The sequence below is a fragment of the Daktulosphaira vitifoliae genome, unplaced genomic scaffold (genome assembly GCF_025091365.1).
Source record: "Daktulosphaira vitifoliae isolate Bord-2020 unplaced genomic scaffold, ASM2509136v1 Scaffold_4, whole genome shotgun sequence".
In the NCBI taxonomy this organism is placed as follows: Eukaryota; Metazoa; Arthropoda; class Insecta; order Hemiptera; family Phylloxeridae; genus Daktulosphaira; species Daktulosphaira vitifoliae.
Genome location: NW_026099575.1, coordinates 2841878 through 2862177, shown reverse-complemented (window position 1 = coordinate 2862177; position 20300 = coordinate 2841878). Strand labels below are relative to the sequence as shown.

Genomic DNA, 20300 nt, shown 5'->3' with positions numbered 1-20300 from the left:
GATTTGCATCGAAGCGTTTTTTTTTTATAGTGATTTTAATCACTGTCAGATTTCATAATAACTTACTTACTTGATCCAACTGTGCCACGTCTTCACTGTGCCGCGACCCCCCTGTGCTGGGTTTTTTGTGTTAAGTATTTGGTGATTTTTTAAAGTGTCTAATGAAACAGCTCCAGAATAAAAGGGGATAGTCATTAGATCTTTCAAGGATAAATTTTCAATCTCAGGCCATTTTTTGACATTGTCATTTACCTTATGAATGTATAGCCCTCGTTTTTTAAAGTTAGCATCAAAATTTGATTTAAAATTATTAGATAGGTCTAAAGAATCAATAGATAAATCACTATTAACCATGGTTAGTCATAAAATATAAAACACAGAATGATAAATAAAAAAAAACAATATTTAATTTATGTGGAAACAAATTTATACAATTATAAATCTTATATAAAACTAAACTATTTATTGGTATGGTAAACATAATGCAGCCATATGATCAGCTCCACAACTTACATGCTTTACAATTGCACCCACTGAAACCTGCATATTTATTTAAAGTTAAATAAATTAAAATATTTTAACATGATTTTAGATAAGAGAACAGTGTATAATATACATGATTTTTGCAATATATATGTATTATAGTGTCTGGAAAAAATGCATAGCCGAATACTTGATCATTGGCTCTATTTGTGCACATACTCAGTAGACTTTAGGAGAAGAGTATCACATCAACATTAAAGATGGAAAAAAACATTTTACGGGTGTACTGAAATATAATATTTTTATCAGGTCTTTTGTGTTTTCATATTAGAATATGTACAATTCTCTAATTTTTATAAAAATTTTACTATTAAGATCTTTATTAGCTCAATTAAATTTAATTATACATGCAACAGAGTAATCTTTTAAATAAAAAACATAAGTCAAAAATCAATATAAATATAAAAATATTAAAGTTTATAAGAGATCATAAATTATAGTTTACATAAATTTTGTTATGTCCATTAAAAAAATCATTAATAATGCCCAGACACTATTCACACGCCTAGCACTCACATTTTTATAATTATCTATTAATGAATAGGGCCATAATGAATTTATCAACTTCTTGATTTATATTGTTTCTTCGTACATTTTCTTAAACATCAATTTTTTCTTTGAGTCATCTAAATACTATCTGTTTTCGTGGCTAGTAAGTGTACTAGATGATTTGAACTCTATATTACAATTTTGTTTTCATTTTGAATAATTTTTATTGTTTATATAGATATTATTAGTAAAAATTAAAAATATTTAATAGATTAATAGTATAAAGTGTATTAATAACAAAATAATTACTTTTAAAGGAAAATATTGATCTTTTAAATGACCAAGACCAAGTTGACCCCACTTATTTTTTCCCCATGTATATAAATTTCCTTCAGTTGTTATTGCTGCCATGTAAAATAAGCTACCATAAACTGATTTAACACTTGTAGAAGGATTAAATTCATTACGACCAAACAGTGTTGGTGGTATTGGAGATGGTGTAGAAGTTTGTTTAAATTCAGGACCTTTACCTAAAATTCCAAAACCCCAAACAAACACTGTTCCTTCATCTATTAAATAAAATACATATTAACATAATTTAAAACTGAAATGTTCAACAATAATTTACCATTTAAAACAATACATGATGAACCAGAAGTAGCAATATCAATTACTTTGCCAACAGTTTTGTTCAATGATAATGCTCTTGGAGTATTGACCTGATAAATATTTTGGTCCAAGAGTAATTGGCCATATTCTGAATTACCCCAACCAAAAACTTCACCCTTGTCTATTTGTTCAATTAGTCAATTAAGGAATACTATTTTTTAATTATTATATACTAACCATTTAAGGCAAGACAACAATCAGCTGAAGAAGATACTTTAACAATGTTTTCGTCTTTAATATCTCCTTCAATTAATGTGGGATTTGACTCATTTTTGTAATGTCCTAAGCCAGTTTGACCATCTGCACCCCATCCACATGCATACACTCTTCCAGATTTGGTAACAAATAAACTAAAAATAAAAAAAAATAAGTAATACATAAAGCTATTTTGAAAAATAGCTATAGATTATAAAATGTGTTGTAAAAACTAAAGGAAAAAAATTGTAGATATAAAAGTAAATTAGAGAAAAAGCCCTAATTAATACTAATATAAAATCTAATACATTTTACCTATGATCTTGGCCACATACTACTTTGGAAATGCCTTCATTTAACACAAAATTATTTGCTTCTCTTAGCTTAGTATAGTCCTCATTATCAATAATTTTACGTCCACATTGACCAAATGAATTATTTCCTAATGCATAAACACCTTCTGTACTGGTTAATAATAAGGTATGAGCACGGCCAGCTGCTACTGCTTTTATTCTAGTATCCGAATATTTAAACTTTACCTGAATTGGTATATTAGCTAAAATTATTCCTAGTGGATGCCCTCTTCTGGGATCATGGTATCCTATAAATGGAAACATATATATTTAATTAGCTAAAAAATAAGAAAATTACTGGTATATAATAACTTTTGAACAAGTATTTAAAAATATAGCGCGTTTTTATAATAATTGTGAGATGGGTCTGTTTATTTTTATTTCTGGGTATTTATGAACTCCACTATTCCTCTCGTTTTAGTTTAAAAGTGCTATATATTTTAAAACACTGGTTTAAAAGTCTTCTTCTTAGCTAGATAATTTCCTTATTTTTAAGCTAAAAAGACTTATTTTTTCGCTTTAAAAACTTTACTAGTTTTTAAGGCATTACTTTGTATATAAAAACTTATAAAGCCTAATAAAACAAAATTAAACTCCATACTAATGTAAAAAAAAAATACTTGAAATTTAAATAAAAATTTAACTTATAATAATATATTTATAGATTTGATTACCTATCTGTGAATCTGCATTAAGACCACTTCCAAAAAGTTTATAATTTTTACTTTCCACAGCATAAACTGTAAAACCATATCCACAAGCTACATCTGTGATCTATATTTATTAATGATTTTAATATATTTTATCACATATAATTAAACTAAAGTATACCTTATGAGAATATGCAAACCGCAACCTTACTGGTCTATATAAAAATGTAATTTTTTTTTCTCTAGACCTTATTTTTAAATCTCCTAAAGCACCATGTTCAGCCATTCCCCATACATAGAGTCTTTGTTGATCATTTGGAGATTTACTATATGGTGCCACTGTATAAAAAGTAACACAAAATATGTAACTAACAATAAAAAAAATTAGCATTTATGAATTTTCATTTTAGTTTTATAATATACTTATAATTAAACATACAATTAATTTTCTGTTTTACGAAATTAAATGCCGTCAAATGAGCCAATTTGAGTCATTCAGATGTCTTTTTCAATTTTATATAAATATCAATCTACAGCACTGGTAAAATGTTTACAAGCATTGTAAGAACACAAAATTAAGTGATGAAATCTGTGAAATATTAATATGACCCAAGTTTGCCTATCTGAAGTAATTCAATTTAAAACAATAGAATAGAATTAGGGAAATATTAAGTATTCTCAAATACCTATGTAATTTTTATATAGTATTGTTTTATCTACTACATAGTTTTTTACGGAATAGAAATAGAACAAATTTATCAACTCTATAGGTTTTAAGTTCTTATTATAATGTAAATACTTTGAATATTATATTCCTAAATATTTTTATACTGCTGTTAAAAAAAACCTCATTTAATGAATATTAATACGAGTTAGATACTGTCTAGAAAGCTTCATGTTGACTCTCCTTAAATGGATGAAAAACTATAACTTACAGAATGGATCCAACTCTACATGTTTAGTCTTTGTATTTTTTTGGGAAGCATATTGATTAATACAACTTAAAAATGTAGATTGTTTCATAGAGTAACATAGTTTTGATAATATTTTTAGTGACATTTTTTTAATTTGAAGAAAATTAACCAACTATATTAAAAGTATTTTTATTTTATAAAGCTTTAAATAGAATATTTTAATTAAATAGTTTTGGAGCATGTTAATAAATTTAAAAAAGAGCTAATTTCTTTCAAACCCTGTAAAATTTAACATTTTCTGTGATAGTAAAATCAAAGAATAGATAAGATTTATATCTATTCTATGATATAAACTTGCATGGTTTTTTTTTATCTGTATAGTTACACTTATCAATTATTATGATAATAATCAAAATTCATACACTATCTTTGGTAAGCGGATTTTTCTCAAATCATTAAATGCGAGTACATTATAAGATTGTAATTGTGCTTATTTAAAAAAAAAACATTTCAAAATGGAATTATTATACGAAATACCTTTTAAAATTTTACAAGTACCTAATATACGTTTAAAACGGCCATCATGGTTAAAAAAACCATCAGCTATGTATATGTATACTATTGTCATGATTTCGTATTTTTTAGTCACCGGAGGTAATTAAATTAATTATTATGTTTAAATTTTTATCTTACTAATATATGGTATTATATACTTATATATTGCATTTTTATGCTTAATATTTTTTTAGGTATTATTTATGATGTAATTATTGAGCCTCCCAGTGTCGGTTCTACAACTGATGAAAAAGGTCATTCTAAGCCTGTAAGAATAAAAATATTATTAATATTTATCTTACCCTTATACTTTTAATTTATAATAATTATATTCTCAAAAATATCTGTTACTAGTTATAATCGTTAATACTAAGATTTGGTGTATAATAGAGATATGCCAAGTATCCAGCCTTTTCTTTAAGACTGCTTTTACTTGGTACTCGGTTTTTAAGAATATTTTTACTGAAGACTATTTTTTCTCCAGCCTTACCTTAAAAAAGTGTCATTTCGTATGAAAATATTTTTAATCATAGTTTATAGTGTTATCGCAATAATTTGTTATTATTATCATTTAAGTTTCAATAATTAAGTAGAAAAACATGATACAGTTATTTTACTTTAAATATATACAAGTTAATACACCTGTGTATTTTTATTTTCTTGTTATCACTCGGCAAAAATAGTACTCATAAGTAGTACTGTGTTATGTTCAATAAAATTATGAATGAAGAAAGAAAAGAAGTCTTTTAAAACATATTTATATATTTATGAAATATACAATGTTTTTTAAATTAAATAAATTTTAATGATTCAATAAGTATATTTTGGTAACGTTACAGATATTATTTCAATCAATAATTAAAAGTTTGTTTTTAATATTACATTATAACTTTTTTTTACATTTATAGGTAGCTTTTATGCCTTACCGTGTTAATGGACAATATATAATGGAAGGTTTAGCATCTAGTTTTCTTTTCAATATAGGAGGTTTAGGTTTTGTTATATTAGACCTAACTAACAATAAGTCAACACCCAGATTGAACAGAACATTATTGACAGCTGTTGGATTTGCATGTATTATTGTTTCATATTTCACATGTTGGACTTTCATGAGAATGAAACTACCGTAAGTATTTGGTTTACTTAAATATTAAATATTAAGAAGAACCTAATTAACCTGGATTATTTGAAGTAAATAAAATAATCTAAAATTGAACTTAGCTACATAAAGGTAGTCCAATAATTGATGAAGAAAAAAGTTTTATCTTATCTATAATATCATAAGAAAAATACAAAAATATTAAAACTAACTTCAAAATAAATAAAATGTAGTTTAAAATTTAATAATTCCACAAAAGTACACCAATCATATAATTAAATAAAGAAATAAACTTAGATTTTTTTTTTTTTTTTTTTTTTTTTTTAGAGGTTACTTGAAGTCATAATTCAATGGGATCAAAAAAACTATCTTGTAAAAACAAAATTTAATTGTAAGATGATCAATTTTTACACATGTCATTGAAGAAATTAAAACTATCTTAATAATACAATATAATAATTATCGTAACAATGTATAATTTATGTTTATTTTATAATTCTATAAAAGTATATGATAAATTTTTTTATTTTTGACATTTATTTTACCTTTTATTTTCTTTTAATGTTAACAATTTTCAATTCTATATAATAAATAGATCCAACAAATAATTCATTTAAAACTAGGTACAAATTTTCTGTTTAAATTGGTAGAGAGCTTTCATAGTAGAGACAAACAATAACATTTCCTTAATATTAAATGTTTTTCTATTAAAGATTCTTTGAAATTTATTTTTTCATAGAATCATGAATAAAAATCAATTAATTAAGAGAAATGAAATTTTGATTTATTTTGTAGATGTGCCCTCTGTTCCACTATAAGGTGAGTATGGAGGAGGGTTACAGAATTCTGGAGGTTGTGGTTCAGTAAACTGTGGTATCTGAATATGTGGATACTGTGGCGGTTGACTTGCATATGATTGTTGTGGATAAGGTGGGGCTGGTGCTTGATGAACAGGATGTTGGATTATTGGTGGCTGTACAATATAATGTGTGTTTGGAATTGTTGAATTTAATGTTGCATATGGAGGACCATTGACAGTAATAGTTGTAGTAGAACAATGGTTATTCAAAAATTTGAGTTCATCTTGATAAAAGCATTGAACAATATAAATTGAGTAGCCCATAAGTACTTTAAACATAAAAATACAAATTTAATAAGATTTACAATAGTTTAAACCATTTTTTAATACTTACAAACTACTGGGATTGCACCCATAAATATTTCTAATGATTCAAGTCTAAAAGTTGCAAAAATTAAGACGAGTATTGAGAAGACAAAATAAATGTTATTAACAACCAACCACTGATATATAATTTGTACGTTGTGCTAAAAAAAAAATATATTTATGTATATATCAGGGTAGCCCTCAAAAATCGAATGTTTTTTTTATGCTACCCATTAATTCTCTTTAAATACTCATAAAAATGAGCTGTGTAATATTTGGGATTGATTCATTAACATTAATTTGAGCCCCAAATCCCTTAAATTAAGTTTATGAGGCAATTTTAATGTAAATAGCTGATCTATTATTATGATCTCAACATATTCAATATTCATTTTTACAAAATTTGCTTTATAGGACTGGTTTAATTTCAGCCCTTTTGTTGTCCAACTTAGTAAGTTAAGTTGAGCAACCATTTTTTTAAAATTAGAACATCTAATTTATTACCGAATAATGTCAACCCCATAGATTGTTTACTTAAGTACCATAATAAATTTACAAATTTAGTAAGTGCAATTTGTTATTTTTCATCTACTACTAAACTATACATGTACAATTTTTTACAAAATTTATATTATTATATGATGCTCTACTGTAAACCAGAATTCAATATAAACTAGTACCATAAACAAACAAATTAATCTGATATAGCAAATTTTGTAAAAAAATGTTAAGACTTTTACTTGTATTTTACCGTATGTAGTGATTTTGTGAACTATTAAACTATTATAATACAACTATTTTGTGGATATCATAAACTCAACTTAAAATGTCCGGGAATACAGGCTAACCTCAATTTTTGCACAGCTTATTTTTATGAGCATTAAAAAAAAATTAAGGGATAATGTAAAAAAGGACATTAACTTATTGAGTGTCACCCTAACATATATGTACATTAATATATATTTATATTAGATAATATGTTAAACAAATATAGATGTTAATTTAATAACAGTTTAAAACACAATACCATTAAATTGTTAATTATAAGGTAACAAATCAATTTCTTCTAAAATAATATGAAATTAATTTTATTATTCGTCTTCTAATAGGTACATATAATTCTTGATTTATCTATTCTATTATTGAGTATTTTTATATTTATTCTATATACTATATATAAAAATAAACTAAATTTTAATAAATGGAAATATAAACATTTATTATAATAAATTATTATAATATAGTATCTATGAAAGTGGTTACAGAATAAATTTTAGAAAATTACTGGTTAACCATAAGCGAAACTAGTCTAGTTGACTAAACCATGACCTGATATAATATATAGGACTCTTTTTACATAATGAGCATAAAACTTAACAAAGAGGAGTTCTACAGGAATAATATAAAGAAATTATTAAATTTAAACTATTATAAAGTAAACATTTTATATAAGCCAAAGAAATAATAATAATTAGAAAAATAATCCTATATAAAAAAAGATAGTATGTATAATTCCTTACTAATTTAAAACACAATAGTTAATAATCTTTCATTTTATCAATGTAAATGATTATTATTTAGGTCTTATTACTATTAGCACTAACAGGTGTGTAAAACGTGCTTTGTACAAGGTACTTTGCTTTAAAACATTATTTGCACTTGCCTTACCATTTATTAAAAATAAATTCAACAGATAACTGAAAGTAATCTCATATTAGAAATAAATGAAAAGTATTCAAATAATTATTTGTATATACACATAGTCTTTGTATATATGAACTAAATTTTTTGTATATTTAGGCTTTGTACCTCAGTAAGTAATTCATCAAGTCTCGGTGCATAGGTACTGGGTTTGATTCTGTTGGGCTGGGCTATTTAGGGTTTCCTATCTTTTCTGGACCAAGTAATATTTTATAAACAATACGTTAAACACGATTAAAAAATAATAATCAAATTAAATATTCTAGTCTTAAAATGTATAAAATAGTATTATTAGACCTATTACAAGTCTATTCAGATTCTATTGTACTACCAAAAATATATATTATTATTGGTATTCTAACATTCATTGATATGCATTTACAGCTGTATAATGCCATAAAAATAATATTTATGCTATCACTTCATTAAAATTTTTTTTTGTTATGTTAAAAATTGATATTTTTATTTTGTTTTTAATAAAGATATATACCATTGTTTATTGACTTAATTACTTATTTTACATTATGAGGCAAAAGAAAAATGTCAATAACTTTTATAAAGAGTCCTCAAAGAATGGTGAAATAACTGGGTAGGAAAAAAATTTGGTGGGCTTAAGATTTAATTTTTCTTTTTAATACCTCTCTCTAACTGGTAGACTGAGTTTTTCTATTTTAACTAGAACACGACAAAAAAAAAAAAAATTTACAACGTAATACTAAATTATTTTCTATCTGTTCTAATATAAAACTTTATGTTTGTCTATGTAATTGACGAAATTATGTTTTAGTGATTCAAATGTCATGAAAACTTTAAAATATAGATTTAAAGTGCACAATATGAATATTTTTATCATTAGATATTTCTTAATTGTACTCTCTTGTAAATTAAATTCTAGAATTACTAGTCTTTGATTCTTATAACTGTTACTAATTTTATTTTTTATAACTAATTAAGATTATAACTTTATGTTTTGAAAATAAAAAAACAAAGTTAAATTTATAAAAAATATGTAAGCCTTAAGATTATTCAAATTAATTCAATACTTACTTCATAAGTGGCTTTGCGTAAATGGTAATTAACATATAGAAATAAAAAATGTATGACCAACTTATTTAATAATGATGACAGATATTGATTTTCAGCTTTAATAGCATCTTCATTTTCCGCTCTCAATAAATAATCTAAATTAAAAGATTAACATAATTTTTTTAATGTGATAAATTTCTAAGTAACTTTAAAGTTGCTCAATTAGAACCCTTACATTGTATCCAAAACATACATACATGCACTACTTTTTTTATTAAAATTATTATTAAACTGTTTAAAATTTCTATATAATTAATATTCTATTTATTATTATTAAAGAGTAATATTTATGCAAAGTTAAAAAATAAGAATAAAAATTATATATTATGAATTATTTTTATTAGGCTTGGTATATATAAAACAGTATAGTATAAAATTATAAATATAATTATATTTAATTGAATAAAACCATTTTTAACTATTGGTTATTAATATTATAACACTAATAATCAATGCTCCAACTAAAATTTTTGATTAAATGGGCTGTCAAAAAATTGCAATATTTAGACCATTTTTTGCTTTTTTCTTTGAAAGTATAAAAAGTACACATTTTGATAAAACTAATCTAATCACATAATTTAATGAACATAATTTTGCCACAAGTATTGCCAATTTTACCTCTATAACACTTTATAGAGATAGTTTTTAGTCTTAATTATTGGAAAAATTATGCCATTTCTGGTTAAAGTTCACCCTACATTTCTAATGAGTGTTTTTTTTATTGCTTTGAGTATAATAACTTATAAATTTTAATGTTTTTAATTTAAACAAAAACATTTTTTTATTGGTTATGTATGCAAATTAACATTTTTTTAAACACAATTTTGAATACAAGAACAAATCTCATAAAATTGATTTGTGATTTTTGATTTAACATATCCATATTTGTGTTAATAATAAAAAATGTCAAAACTCTTTTTTGTGACTATCAATTTTTGGACATTAGCCTTACAATTGATGATTTTTTTATTCTTTTAGTTATATAGAATTCATGAATTATTAGCCATGTAATACTTTTTAAGTTCATCCCTTTTATTAACTTTGTTTTCTCAAATGGAAACACATAGTTTGAGTTTAATAAAATGTATGAAGTTTTATTTTAATAATAAATAATATTTGAATTTTTAACATAACTTCATATCTTTATTAGATATAAAACTTAAGATAAAAACTAAGTTTTAAATTTTTATATTAATATACATGTTAAATGTATAAGGGATAACAAATACAAGTAGCCAATTAGTTTAAAACACTAAGAAAAACTATTTTAAAATTATCCTTATTCTGTTAGTAATTGATTGGTTTATAATAAAGATATCATGTATATACAGAGTGGAACAGATTTAACTGACAACTCCTATAACTTATGATACAATTTATTATTTTAATTAGATTTTTTTTAAATCATTTATGAATTTGTAAAATATATATATATATAAAATTTTTTTTATTAATTTCAGGCCAAATACTTATTGAGTTACAAGTATTTTAATATACAGATTGTTCAGTAAGTAAGGAAACAGGTTAATTGTTATAAAAAATGAGAACAATAGAAACCATTTATTACTTACTGAACACCCTGTATAAAGTCATTATGTATTAAAAGTATTTAAACTCAATAATTACTACTTTTAACCAAACAAAGTATTTTGTAGAAAAGATCTACTAATTTTGAAATTTAGAAAATTACTTTTTTTTTTTATAATTAAAAGTAATTAATGAAAAATATGTTTTTAATAGTAATGGGATATATCGAATAGTAACTATCAAACTATTTGATACTTGTCCACTATTCAAACTATTCGAATAGTAATAATATTCGATAGTTACACAATATATTTGAATAGTTTTTTAACTATTCGATAGTTTCTTCAAATAATTTTAAAAACTATTCGGTAGCTCCATTTGAAAAGTTTTTAAAATAGTTTATAATTTATGCTAAAAATAAAATATTTGATGATATAAACACAATTTGAATAGTTAATCGATAGATTAAAAATGCCCATCACTAATTTTTTTATTATTAATTGTATCCTATTTATAATCATAGTGCCCTGAATAAACAGTTTTAAACAATCCTATTCAGATTGTTAGTGTTATTAAAACAACAAAACTATAAATCTGACTAAATTTAACTTTACAAATTTTTTTTTAAGAAACATTTTGGTGTAAAATGATTATTTCGAAAATTAAGAATGATTTATATTCAAAAAATTAATTTTAGCAAATTATTTTTTTATTTCAATTTTTTGAGCATGTAAAAATAATTTTAGAAAATTTTTGTTAATACTATTTTAGAAGAAAATATTAAAATCTATAATTTATTTTCTATAAAATGTTATGCTAAGCGTGTTAGTTTTAAAAATAATAATCAAAAACTGAAAAATTATCTTTTTGAGTAAATTTTCAACCCCGATTCAGACCTAAAGATGGTAAGTTATCAAAATTAAATTTTACACAAATAACTTTCATATAATAAAAAACAAAATTGGCGAGTATGGAGTTTGATCAATGAAAATTAATAAAAAAAAGAGCAGCCCTATCATATACCTGCAACTCACCCAGTTCATTTTTTAAAATACTATAACTTCTGAAATACTAGTAAAATGGTACTCTTTACTATTATTAATGATATAATAATTTATCTTAAGTATTTATTAATTATCTTCTTATTAAAATTAAATGTACTTAATAAAAATTTTAGATAGAACTAATCGAATATTTTTTGAAACCATTCGCTAGTCTATTTGAATATTTTTTAAAACTATTTGACAGTTTATGCTAAAAACACACTATTCGGTTGTATAAAAATAATTTGTATACTATTCGATAGTTTAAAATATTTGAAAATGCTCATCACTAGTTTTTAACATAAACTATATTCGGATCAGTTTTTAATATATGAACTCGTTAAATATGTAAGTTGTCAATTAAAAAAATACAATTGGTACAGCAGATAGATATACTAAGATATTTAACCACTCAAAAATTACAGAATACTAGTACTAAAATTAGCTAAAAAAACCTTTCTAAATTATTATTATTTCAGAAAAAATCTAGTGATCAATCATGAATTATTCTATATATAATAAAAAAATTTTTCTTAATGTATACTTACTAAACGGCACATTTTTTAGAGTATGTGGAACATTTTGTATATTAAGCACAGAAAATATCATAGGTAATAAGGAAATCCACTAAAAAAAATAAATTAACTTATTTAACTTTTCTTACAATTGTGGTCCACAATTTTTTGACAATTTTTATAACTTTTGATTAAGCAAATATTTTGCTCTACTTTTATTTTTAAATAATTATTACAGTTTTATATTATGGTAAAAACATATTTATTATTATTATTTTTTTACTTGTTTTAAAATTACATATTTCTAGTTTTTTTTTTTATAAGACATTTTAATGAATCGATAATAAGTTTGCAAGTAGATGCAAGCTAGTTATAGCTTGTATTTACTCATACACTTAACTACATATGCACTCTATTTTTTAAAATACTAGTAACTCAAAAAGTATTTATCCTAAAGTTGTTATTAATCATAATTACATAGTTAAATATCATCATTTTTTTAAGAAAATGACAATTTTAAATTTTAAAAATAATTTTTTTTTTAATAGAAAAATAAATAAAAAATATGTTTTTAATGTAGATTACTAAAACTGTAAATGATTAAAAATAAAAAAATAATGCAAAATATTTTCTAGGTCAAAAGTTATAAGATTTGTCAACACATTGTGGACTATCCTCTATAAGTATACTTAACAAAAATAAACAAAGTCTACTAAAACCTGTTTATAATACTCAATATGATAGAATACTTCATGTCCAAATATATTACCTCTTAAAATTACTGAATATCAGTTGCTGTTTATAAGATAGTAACCTAGATATGTCTCCCACTAAATCTATTTTATCGTTTATTTAATTGTTTTTTTTTTCAGTTTTTTTACTAACTAAACTACAAATTTTATTAGGAAAATACTAATATCATACTATAGCTCTCTATTCATGTTGTGAAAATAATATTATTCTCACTCAGTGACTTTGTTATAAAACAAATTGTGAAATATTACGCTAATATTTTCTAAAAACCTGCAGATATTCTTTTTATATTTTTAAACTTGATTTTAAATAATTTGCAAAAGTAACTCATCAATATATACTTTAATGTGAAATATAAAGTAAGTATAAAATGTACAATCTTACTTAATGATTAATTGTATACAAATAACTATAATGGATACATAAATTCTTGGGAATCTATTAATTTTTATTCTTGATAGTACTAATATCGCATTTTTATTTTTATCAAAGTGGTGTAAAAAAATAGATTATTGCTAAATAAAAAACTATTTCCAAGTACCTTTACAAAAAAATTTAAATAAATTATTATTTTTTACCTATAGTTTACCAAATATTTCAAAATATATTAAATGATCTTGATTTTATTTTATTCATGAAACATTATCAAATATGCAAAATAAATATTTTCCTATATAAGTCCTTGGTGTACAATGAAACATTCATATTTCTTACTTTTTTAGGACTGTATACATTTAATATCGATATGAAATAACATAAAAATCCTGACCCAAATCTTAGCTGTTATATTATTTCAGTAGGAAACAATGTATATAGTAATGGTTTAACGTATAAAAGAGGTAGGTAGAATTTTAGATGAAAATGAGATAAAATTGAAAATCAATATTTCCCATGATTTAAAAATATTTTATATTCATTGAATTATCTTGATATAATTAAGACATTATCAATTAAAATTAATTAAATTAAATTAGAATGTGTTAAATTAATATTCAATCATCTAACTCTTTTATTGTAAGCAAGTAGTACAGATTTTACATTGAGTCTCAGTAAAAAAAAAAAATTAAAATATAAATTTGAAGTCAAACAAAATTTTAGATAAAGAAATATTATGATTGCTGGTAATTACTTACAAAATATAAAGTAGCTATTACACGCGTTCCAACTCGAACAGTACTGCAACCACAACAACATGTTGTTTCTGCCATAATTCTGAAATCAATTATTATAGGCATAACTTTTAGAGTTTTAATATTAACATTTAGCAACATTTAAAAACCAAGATTGATATTGTAATTTTTTCAAAACATATATTTCGAGTGATAAACTAAATTATTTTGATGATAACATTAAGACAAAATTATTTAAATAAAAAAATTATATTTAAATATTGATTTTATATGAGCTTAACAATTTTTTATTAATTTATAAATATATAAGGAAAAATTCAATATAAAAATAAATAAAATTATGGATAGAAAACAACTTTTAGAGGCCAGTAATTAGAAAGTTATAACGATACTAAAATGTTAACTGAGGGAATGTGGGTAAAACTATTTATATCATTAGGCATTTCTCGACCACACTTCTCTTATCACATAGGTATAAACATTTTAATAACTCTTGAAGTACTGGTATAAAGATTTTATTGACTGGACATTTTACAATTTCTCTTTTTAAAAATTAGTTAAATATGTTTACTGCCAATAACAAAATTAATTTGACACCCATATGAGATATCGAAGATGATACTACAAGGTACTAATTACTGGTTAAAAAATTTTACAGAATGATTCACCTAACATGAACAAAAATAAAAATAATATTAATAATTTTTTTATTTATTTCTTTTAGTTCAATGTTTCTCTCAATTTTTCAATCATATAGTTTTTTTATGTTCATTCCTTATACCTTATAAGAGTGTCAACTTTATATTTCAAGTGAAAACACACATAATTAATTAGCTTATTTAATAGTTAATGATCTAGTTAAAAAAATGGCTGGTAATAACAATTTTTAGACTAGTATCATGGAAGTATTTGACATATTCATATTTAGAGGAGAGGAAAAGTAGACCCAGAAAATGTCTAGTTATAAAACTAGCAGCAACCACTCTTCAACTCCAGTAATATTTTAAATTATTAATAACTTCCAAAATACTGGTCTAAAAGTTATTATAGATAAGTCATTTTCTTAATTAGATCAATATCTATTAAATAAGCTAATTAATTATGCATTTTCATTTGAAAAATAAAGTTGAAATCCTTATACAGTATAAGAGATGAATATATAAAACAATATAAGAAAAATTTAACTAAAAGTAACAATAGTTACTTTTTTAATTGAGTTGAATATTTTTAATATTTTTTAGTTTTTTAAATTAATAATATTTTTAATATAGTTTTAATTGTACTTAATTAATTAGCCACAAGTGATCAATTTTTATTATAATTGTAAACAAATAAAAAATATTATGTTTATTTTATTTTTGATTAATTAAATGGTATGTAATATAGAACCACTTTGTATATATAATTGTAACAAAAATATTCAACAAGTTTTTTATAATATTTTATTTATTTTGTGAGCAATTGGAAGGGTTGTGATAAATCGATTACCATGCATATTGTTTGTCCATTTTTACTAATAATATACATATATATATGTACTTATATGTACTAATAACTTACATTTTTACAAATAAAAAAGTTCCTATACTTAATTTTTACAAAAAAAATATACTAAAAAAATAGCAACTTTAACTATTGGAAAACTTACTTGAAATACACTTCTTAAATAAATAATAGAATCACAAAATAAATAAATAAATCCTGTGTTTTCAATAGACAGTCTTAAAAGATACTACTCATTGAGTAGTAATCAATAATTTAAGTAAACATAATATTTCGATTCACAAAAATTTTTATCACAGATTTTAGCACAAGAAAAATTTTTTTTTGATACTTTTGATACTAATATTATATTTATCTGATATAAATAAATTTGGGTATGTAACAATTGATCGGAAAATTAATATGTATAATGTCTTTGTGTGGAAATTTTAAGTAATAAAATGCGCTCTGGTGGAATTGAGTTTAACTGCATTGAGTCTTGATATATTTCTATCTGAAATATAATAAAAATGAAATATTTGTTCCAAAACAATATTTTACTGTTACAATTCCAATATCTATATTTAAAATTAAAAAACTGTATGTTTAAAAAAAGAATAATATATTTATATAATAATATATAAAAAAACCAAATAAAAAATCTAATTAATACAATAAAATACACGACAATGAATATATTAGACTCCGAAACGTTCATTAACTCTGCACTTAAAAAGTTCTTTTCCAATTTTAAATTGATTACAACCCTTTTTAAAATATTGAGGTGATTAGCAAAACAGAAAAAAATCCCTCACTCTCCGAAAAAATATAATATGAAATCGAAAATTATAACACAAAAATTTCATGTTTTTTAACTACGGCGCTATTTGCACATGGAAGATTTGTCGTGGGACAATTTTTTTTTAACATTTAGTTTATATAAAATTATATTAAAATAATGCTTATAAGCTTTATTTTAACATTATTGAAGCTTGGTATAAGCTTCTGTAACATTTTAAAAAGTTGCGATTTTGAATCCATCCCTGTAGGCTGGTAAAAGATCAGATTTTTAAAAAATTGATAAAGAAAGACCTAAGGTAAATATATATATAAAAAAAAAATTACTTTCGTTTATTTTAAAAAAAATTATGGCAGCTAAAATGAAAAAGTTTTAAAAAAGACAAAATTACCGATTTTAAAAATTATAATTTTTTGGGTAATTTTTTTCAATTTTCAAGACGATTATCTTAAACTAGATATGAAATGTGATTTCAACTTATTGTTAAAACAAATCGGTTCGGTGAGAGCTAAAAAAGAGTGACGACAGATATAAATAACTTTATCAGTTTCACATCAAAGCTAAAAGAATTAAAGGTATGAACTTAAGCTTACATATTTAAAGAACAATCTTTTAGAAATATTTAAAAGTGTACATATAAATGAATGTTGTTAAATTAAAACCCCCTTGATGAAGGGAAATGGTCAAATTTAAAGAAAGGTATACATAACTAAAGTATATTAAATGGGTTATTAAAAAATATCGAAATTTATATTTTATAATAATATAAATTTATTTAAAATATCGAGATTTCACTCTATGATGTTGAAAAAATATAAAGTTTAAGTTTTGGATTATATACATTATGCAAAAATATTTACTTCATATATTTTTTTTTACAATAGTAAATTAGATTATTATACGTATAATTTGCTTTAGTAAATAGTATTGTATGGAGTGATCTTAAATTTCTTTATGGCTGATTATAATGCTAATAATTATTTTTGTTTTTTCATTAATAATATGTAATATAGAAAAAATATGAGGAACTGTCGTTATAATATTACGCTCAAAGTTACATTAAAGGGAGAACAGATTCCAGACGATAATGGTTTTTTTAAATGGGTATTAAACTTAATACTAATAGTTAACTAGGAATTCCTTTCTAACCGGGCAGTAATTATAGATAAAACTTATCTATAATCGTGTTTTATAATAAAAACGTTGATAATATTATCTTATCGTTATGATTTGAACTTTAAACTACAAATTAAGAAATTGCAATATAGTTAGCTTCAGCTATCAATACTACATAGTACAATTAAATTTTATGTTTTTGATTTGAATCATTTATTATTTTCTTTTAATAATAAATTTTATTTAGAAATGTCTAATTCAGGAATTCTCTTTGGTATGATTAATATGATTAAAATATTCAATTTAATTTCAGTATTACAATAGCTAAAATCAATGAATTGTAAATATTTTTCAAGTTTAGCTTATCATTTATTTTAAATTAAGCTACTAGCTGGTTTAGTTATTTATTTACTTTTTATGTAATAATTTATTATTTTCTGAATTGTGAAATTGTTATAAAGCCTTATATTATTCTACATTTTATTTGTCTAGCTCTAACCAGTTGGAAATTTTTATTTTTTAAATTTTATATTTAGTATAAAAACCTCTTAAATTGTATTTAATTCAAATAATTTGATGTGTAATAAATTGATGAATTTAATTTATCAAATTTATAAAATTGCTAAGTTCTTAAATAATAGTATTTATATTAAGTAATGCTTTAATTGATAAAATGAGTTGAAAAAAGTTAGTAAAAGATCATTATAACTTAATATAATTATCCACAATAAAAATATTTTTTTTTTTATTATGGTTGTACTTATAATAATTACTTGATTAACACTGTATTTGATTTTTAGATGAATCACTTCTAGTTGATTTTGATTTTCAAGAAAATGATATTAACTGTGTTGTTGATGAATGTGATAGATGTACTAAAATTGGATTTTTACCAGAAATTGAAGCTACATATCTTGGACTTTTAATTCATGTAATGGATCTTACATCTCTTAATTCTATTGATAATAAAAAAACTATTGAAGCACTCGTTGACAAAGTAAATATAGTTAATACTAATATTATTATTTTAAATGTACCATTATTTGTTGTATTAATTTATAAGGAAAATATGAAGTTTTTTATAAATAGCCTACTATTGTATAAGGCATTTAATTTATTTATAAAACAATTATACTGTACTTAATTATGTAAAATAATTTTACTTTAAATTAAATAATATTATTGTAGTTAGTTTTGGACTATAAATAAATTTTTTACTTAAAATTTGATTAAGAAATTTAGTAAAAACCTTGAAATTGATGCTTTATCTTTAAAATTTTTGTATTTCTAATTTTAGGCTTTAACGTATGGCAAAAAAAATTTGAAAAATGATATTGAAAATATGGGGTCTAAGCATACATGTCCAATTTATAATTATTTCTCCAATAGCACATTAATACCCCCTACTGTTTGTGTATCATCTGTTCGTGTACCTGATGCTGTAGAACGTATTAAGCAGTTAGGAGTTCATATAGATATAGCTTCAGGTATGTTATGTTATTTGGTTAAAAAAATGTGTCTAAATAATTATCTGATATCATGTTGTTATTAACAGTTGCTGGAGGATTTCCAATGGGTCAGGTACCTTTAAGTTGCCGAATAACTGAAGTAGAATATGCCATTTCACATGGTGCAGCTGAAATTGATATTGTTATTGATCGGGGAATGGTTCTTAATGGTGATTACAAGACTTTGTATAATGATATTCGAGCTATTAAAAGTTTATGTGCCAATGAAAATGTGACACTAAAAACAATATTGTCGGTGACTGAATTAGGCTCCTATCAGACTATTTATAAATCATCTATGACAGCAATGATGGCTGGATCAGATTTTATCAAAACTTCAACTGGTACGTGTTCTTTGGTTGTTAATCTTTTAAAAAAACTAATTATTTACTATTTTGGTCATTTAAAATTTTTTTTAGGGAAAGAGTCTACAAATGCTACATTATCTCATGGTGTAATTATGTGTCAAGCAATAAAAAAATATCACGAAAAAACTGGTTTTAAGGTTTTTAAATTTATATAAATTTAATAGAATGTTTGTATTCATAATTTTATTTTCACATTTTTATAGGTTGGTATTAAACCAGCAGGTGGTATCAAATTTAATGAACAAGCACTTAGTTGGCTTATATTAGTAAAAAATGAATTAGGAAATGATTGGATGAAAGCGAGTCATTTCCGTATTGGTGCTTCTAGCTTATTAGAAGATGTCGTGAAACGATTATCTGTCGTATTAAAGAAATTTCAATAAGTTGATTATAATATTTTATTTATCTTTGTATTATACACTAAAATGTTAAAATTAAATTATTAATAACTAAATATTTTTATTTTGTTATTTTTAATTAGTCTAATTTTTATATTTTTAAATATTTAGCAATACTTGCTTATCTACTTAAAAATTGTATTTAATATAAACATAATATAATTATAAAAAATTATATATACATAAATTAAAATTATTGTTAGTTTCTACAAACTTGCAATGTTTATTTATTGAACTATTCT

At 22.8% G+C, this 20300-nt stretch overlaps 4 protein-coding genes across 13 annotated transcripts; 2 read left to right on the top strand and 2 right to left on the bottom strand.

Moving 5' to 3' along the window:
* Window positions 1-382: 382 nt before the first annotated feature.
* LOC126905830 (RCC1-like G exchanging factor-like protein) lies at window positions 383-4106 on the bottom strand. Of its 2 annotated transcripts, none has more exons than XM_050685917.1 (8): window positions 3835-4106; window positions 3081-3238; window positions 2924-3023; window positions 2212-2497; window positions 1879-2051; window positions 1661-1822; window positions 1342-1601; window positions 383-540 (listed from the first exon to the last, which is right to left on the bottom strand). In XM_050685917.1, the coding sequence occupies exons 1-8, from the start codon at window positions 3956-3958 to the stop codon at window positions 463-465; spliced, it is 1341 nt and encodes a 446-aa protein (XP_050541874.1). In that variant the 5' UTR covers window positions 3959-4106; the 3' UTR covers window positions 383-462. The 2 variants fall into 2 exon arrangements, with proteins under 2 accessions (XP_050541874.1, XP_050541875.1); XM_050685918.1 differs by lacking the exon at window positions 383-540 and adding an exon at window positions 562-1220.
* A 126-nt stretch (window positions 4107-4232) lies between these two features.
* Window positions 4233-6525, top strand: LOC126905836 (oligosaccharyltransferase complex subunit ostc-A). Of its 2 annotated transcripts, none has more exons than XM_050685932.1 (4): window positions 4233-4467; window positions 4563-4636; window positions 5277-5494; window positions 6263-6525. In XM_050685932.1, the coding sequence occupies exons 1-4, from the start codon at window positions 4329-4331 to the stop codon at window positions 6288-6290; spliced, it is 459 nt and encodes a 152-aa protein (XP_050541889.1). In that variant the 5' UTR covers window positions 4233-4328; the 3' UTR covers window positions 6291-6525. The 2 variants fall into 2 exon arrangements, with proteins under 2 accessions (XP_050541889.1, XP_050541891.1); XM_050685934.1 differs by lacking the exon at window positions 6263-6525 and adding an exon at window positions 5795-6006 and having other exon boundaries at window positions 4237-4467.
* LOC126905834 (uncharacterized) lies at window positions 6230-16224 on the bottom strand. 4 transcript variants are annotated; one of them, XM_050685928.1, is made up of 6 exons: window positions 15948-16222; window positions 14391-14469; window positions 12538-12616; window positions 9381-9514; window positions 6661-6793; window positions 6230-6595 (listed from the first exon to the last, which is right to left on the bottom strand). In XM_050685928.1, the coding sequence occupies exons 2-6, from the start codon at window positions 14463-14465 to the stop codon at window positions 6252-6254; spliced, it is 765 nt and encodes a 254-aa protein (XP_050541885.1). In that variant the 5' UTR covers window positions 14466-14469; window positions 15948-16222; the 3' UTR covers window positions 6230-6251. The 4 variants fall into 4 exon arrangements, with proteins under 4 accessions (XP_050541885.1, XP_050541884.1, XP_050541887.1 ...); XM_050685927.1 differs by having other exon boundaries at window positions 16036-16222; XM_050685930.1 differs by lacking the exon at window positions 12538-12616 and having other exon boundaries at window positions 15948-16224.
* LOC126905831 (deoxyribose-phosphate aldolase) lies at window positions 14988-20182 on the top strand. 5 transcript variants are annotated; one of them, XM_050685920.1, is made up of 6 exons: window positions 14988-15015; window positions 18585-18781; window positions 19082-19271; window positions 19340-19636; window positions 19712-19797; window positions 19864-20182. In XM_050685920.1, the coding sequence occupies exons 1-6, from the start codon at window positions 15003-15005 to the stop codon at window positions 20041-20043; spliced, it is 963 nt and encodes a 320-aa protein (XP_050541877.1). In that variant the 5' UTR covers window positions 14988-15002; the 3' UTR covers window positions 20044-20182. The 5 variants fall into 5 exon arrangements, with proteins under 5 accessions (XP_050541877.1, XP_050541880.1, XP_050541876.1 ...); XM_050685923.1 differs by lacking the exon at window positions 14988-15015 and adding an exon at window positions 17126-17243 and having other exon boundaries at window positions 19864-20179; XM_050685919.1 differs by lacking the exon at window positions 14988-15015 and adding an exon at window positions 17914-18058 and having other exon boundaries at window positions 19864-20181.
* The last annotated feature ends 118 nt before the right edge of the window (window positions 20183-20300 follow it).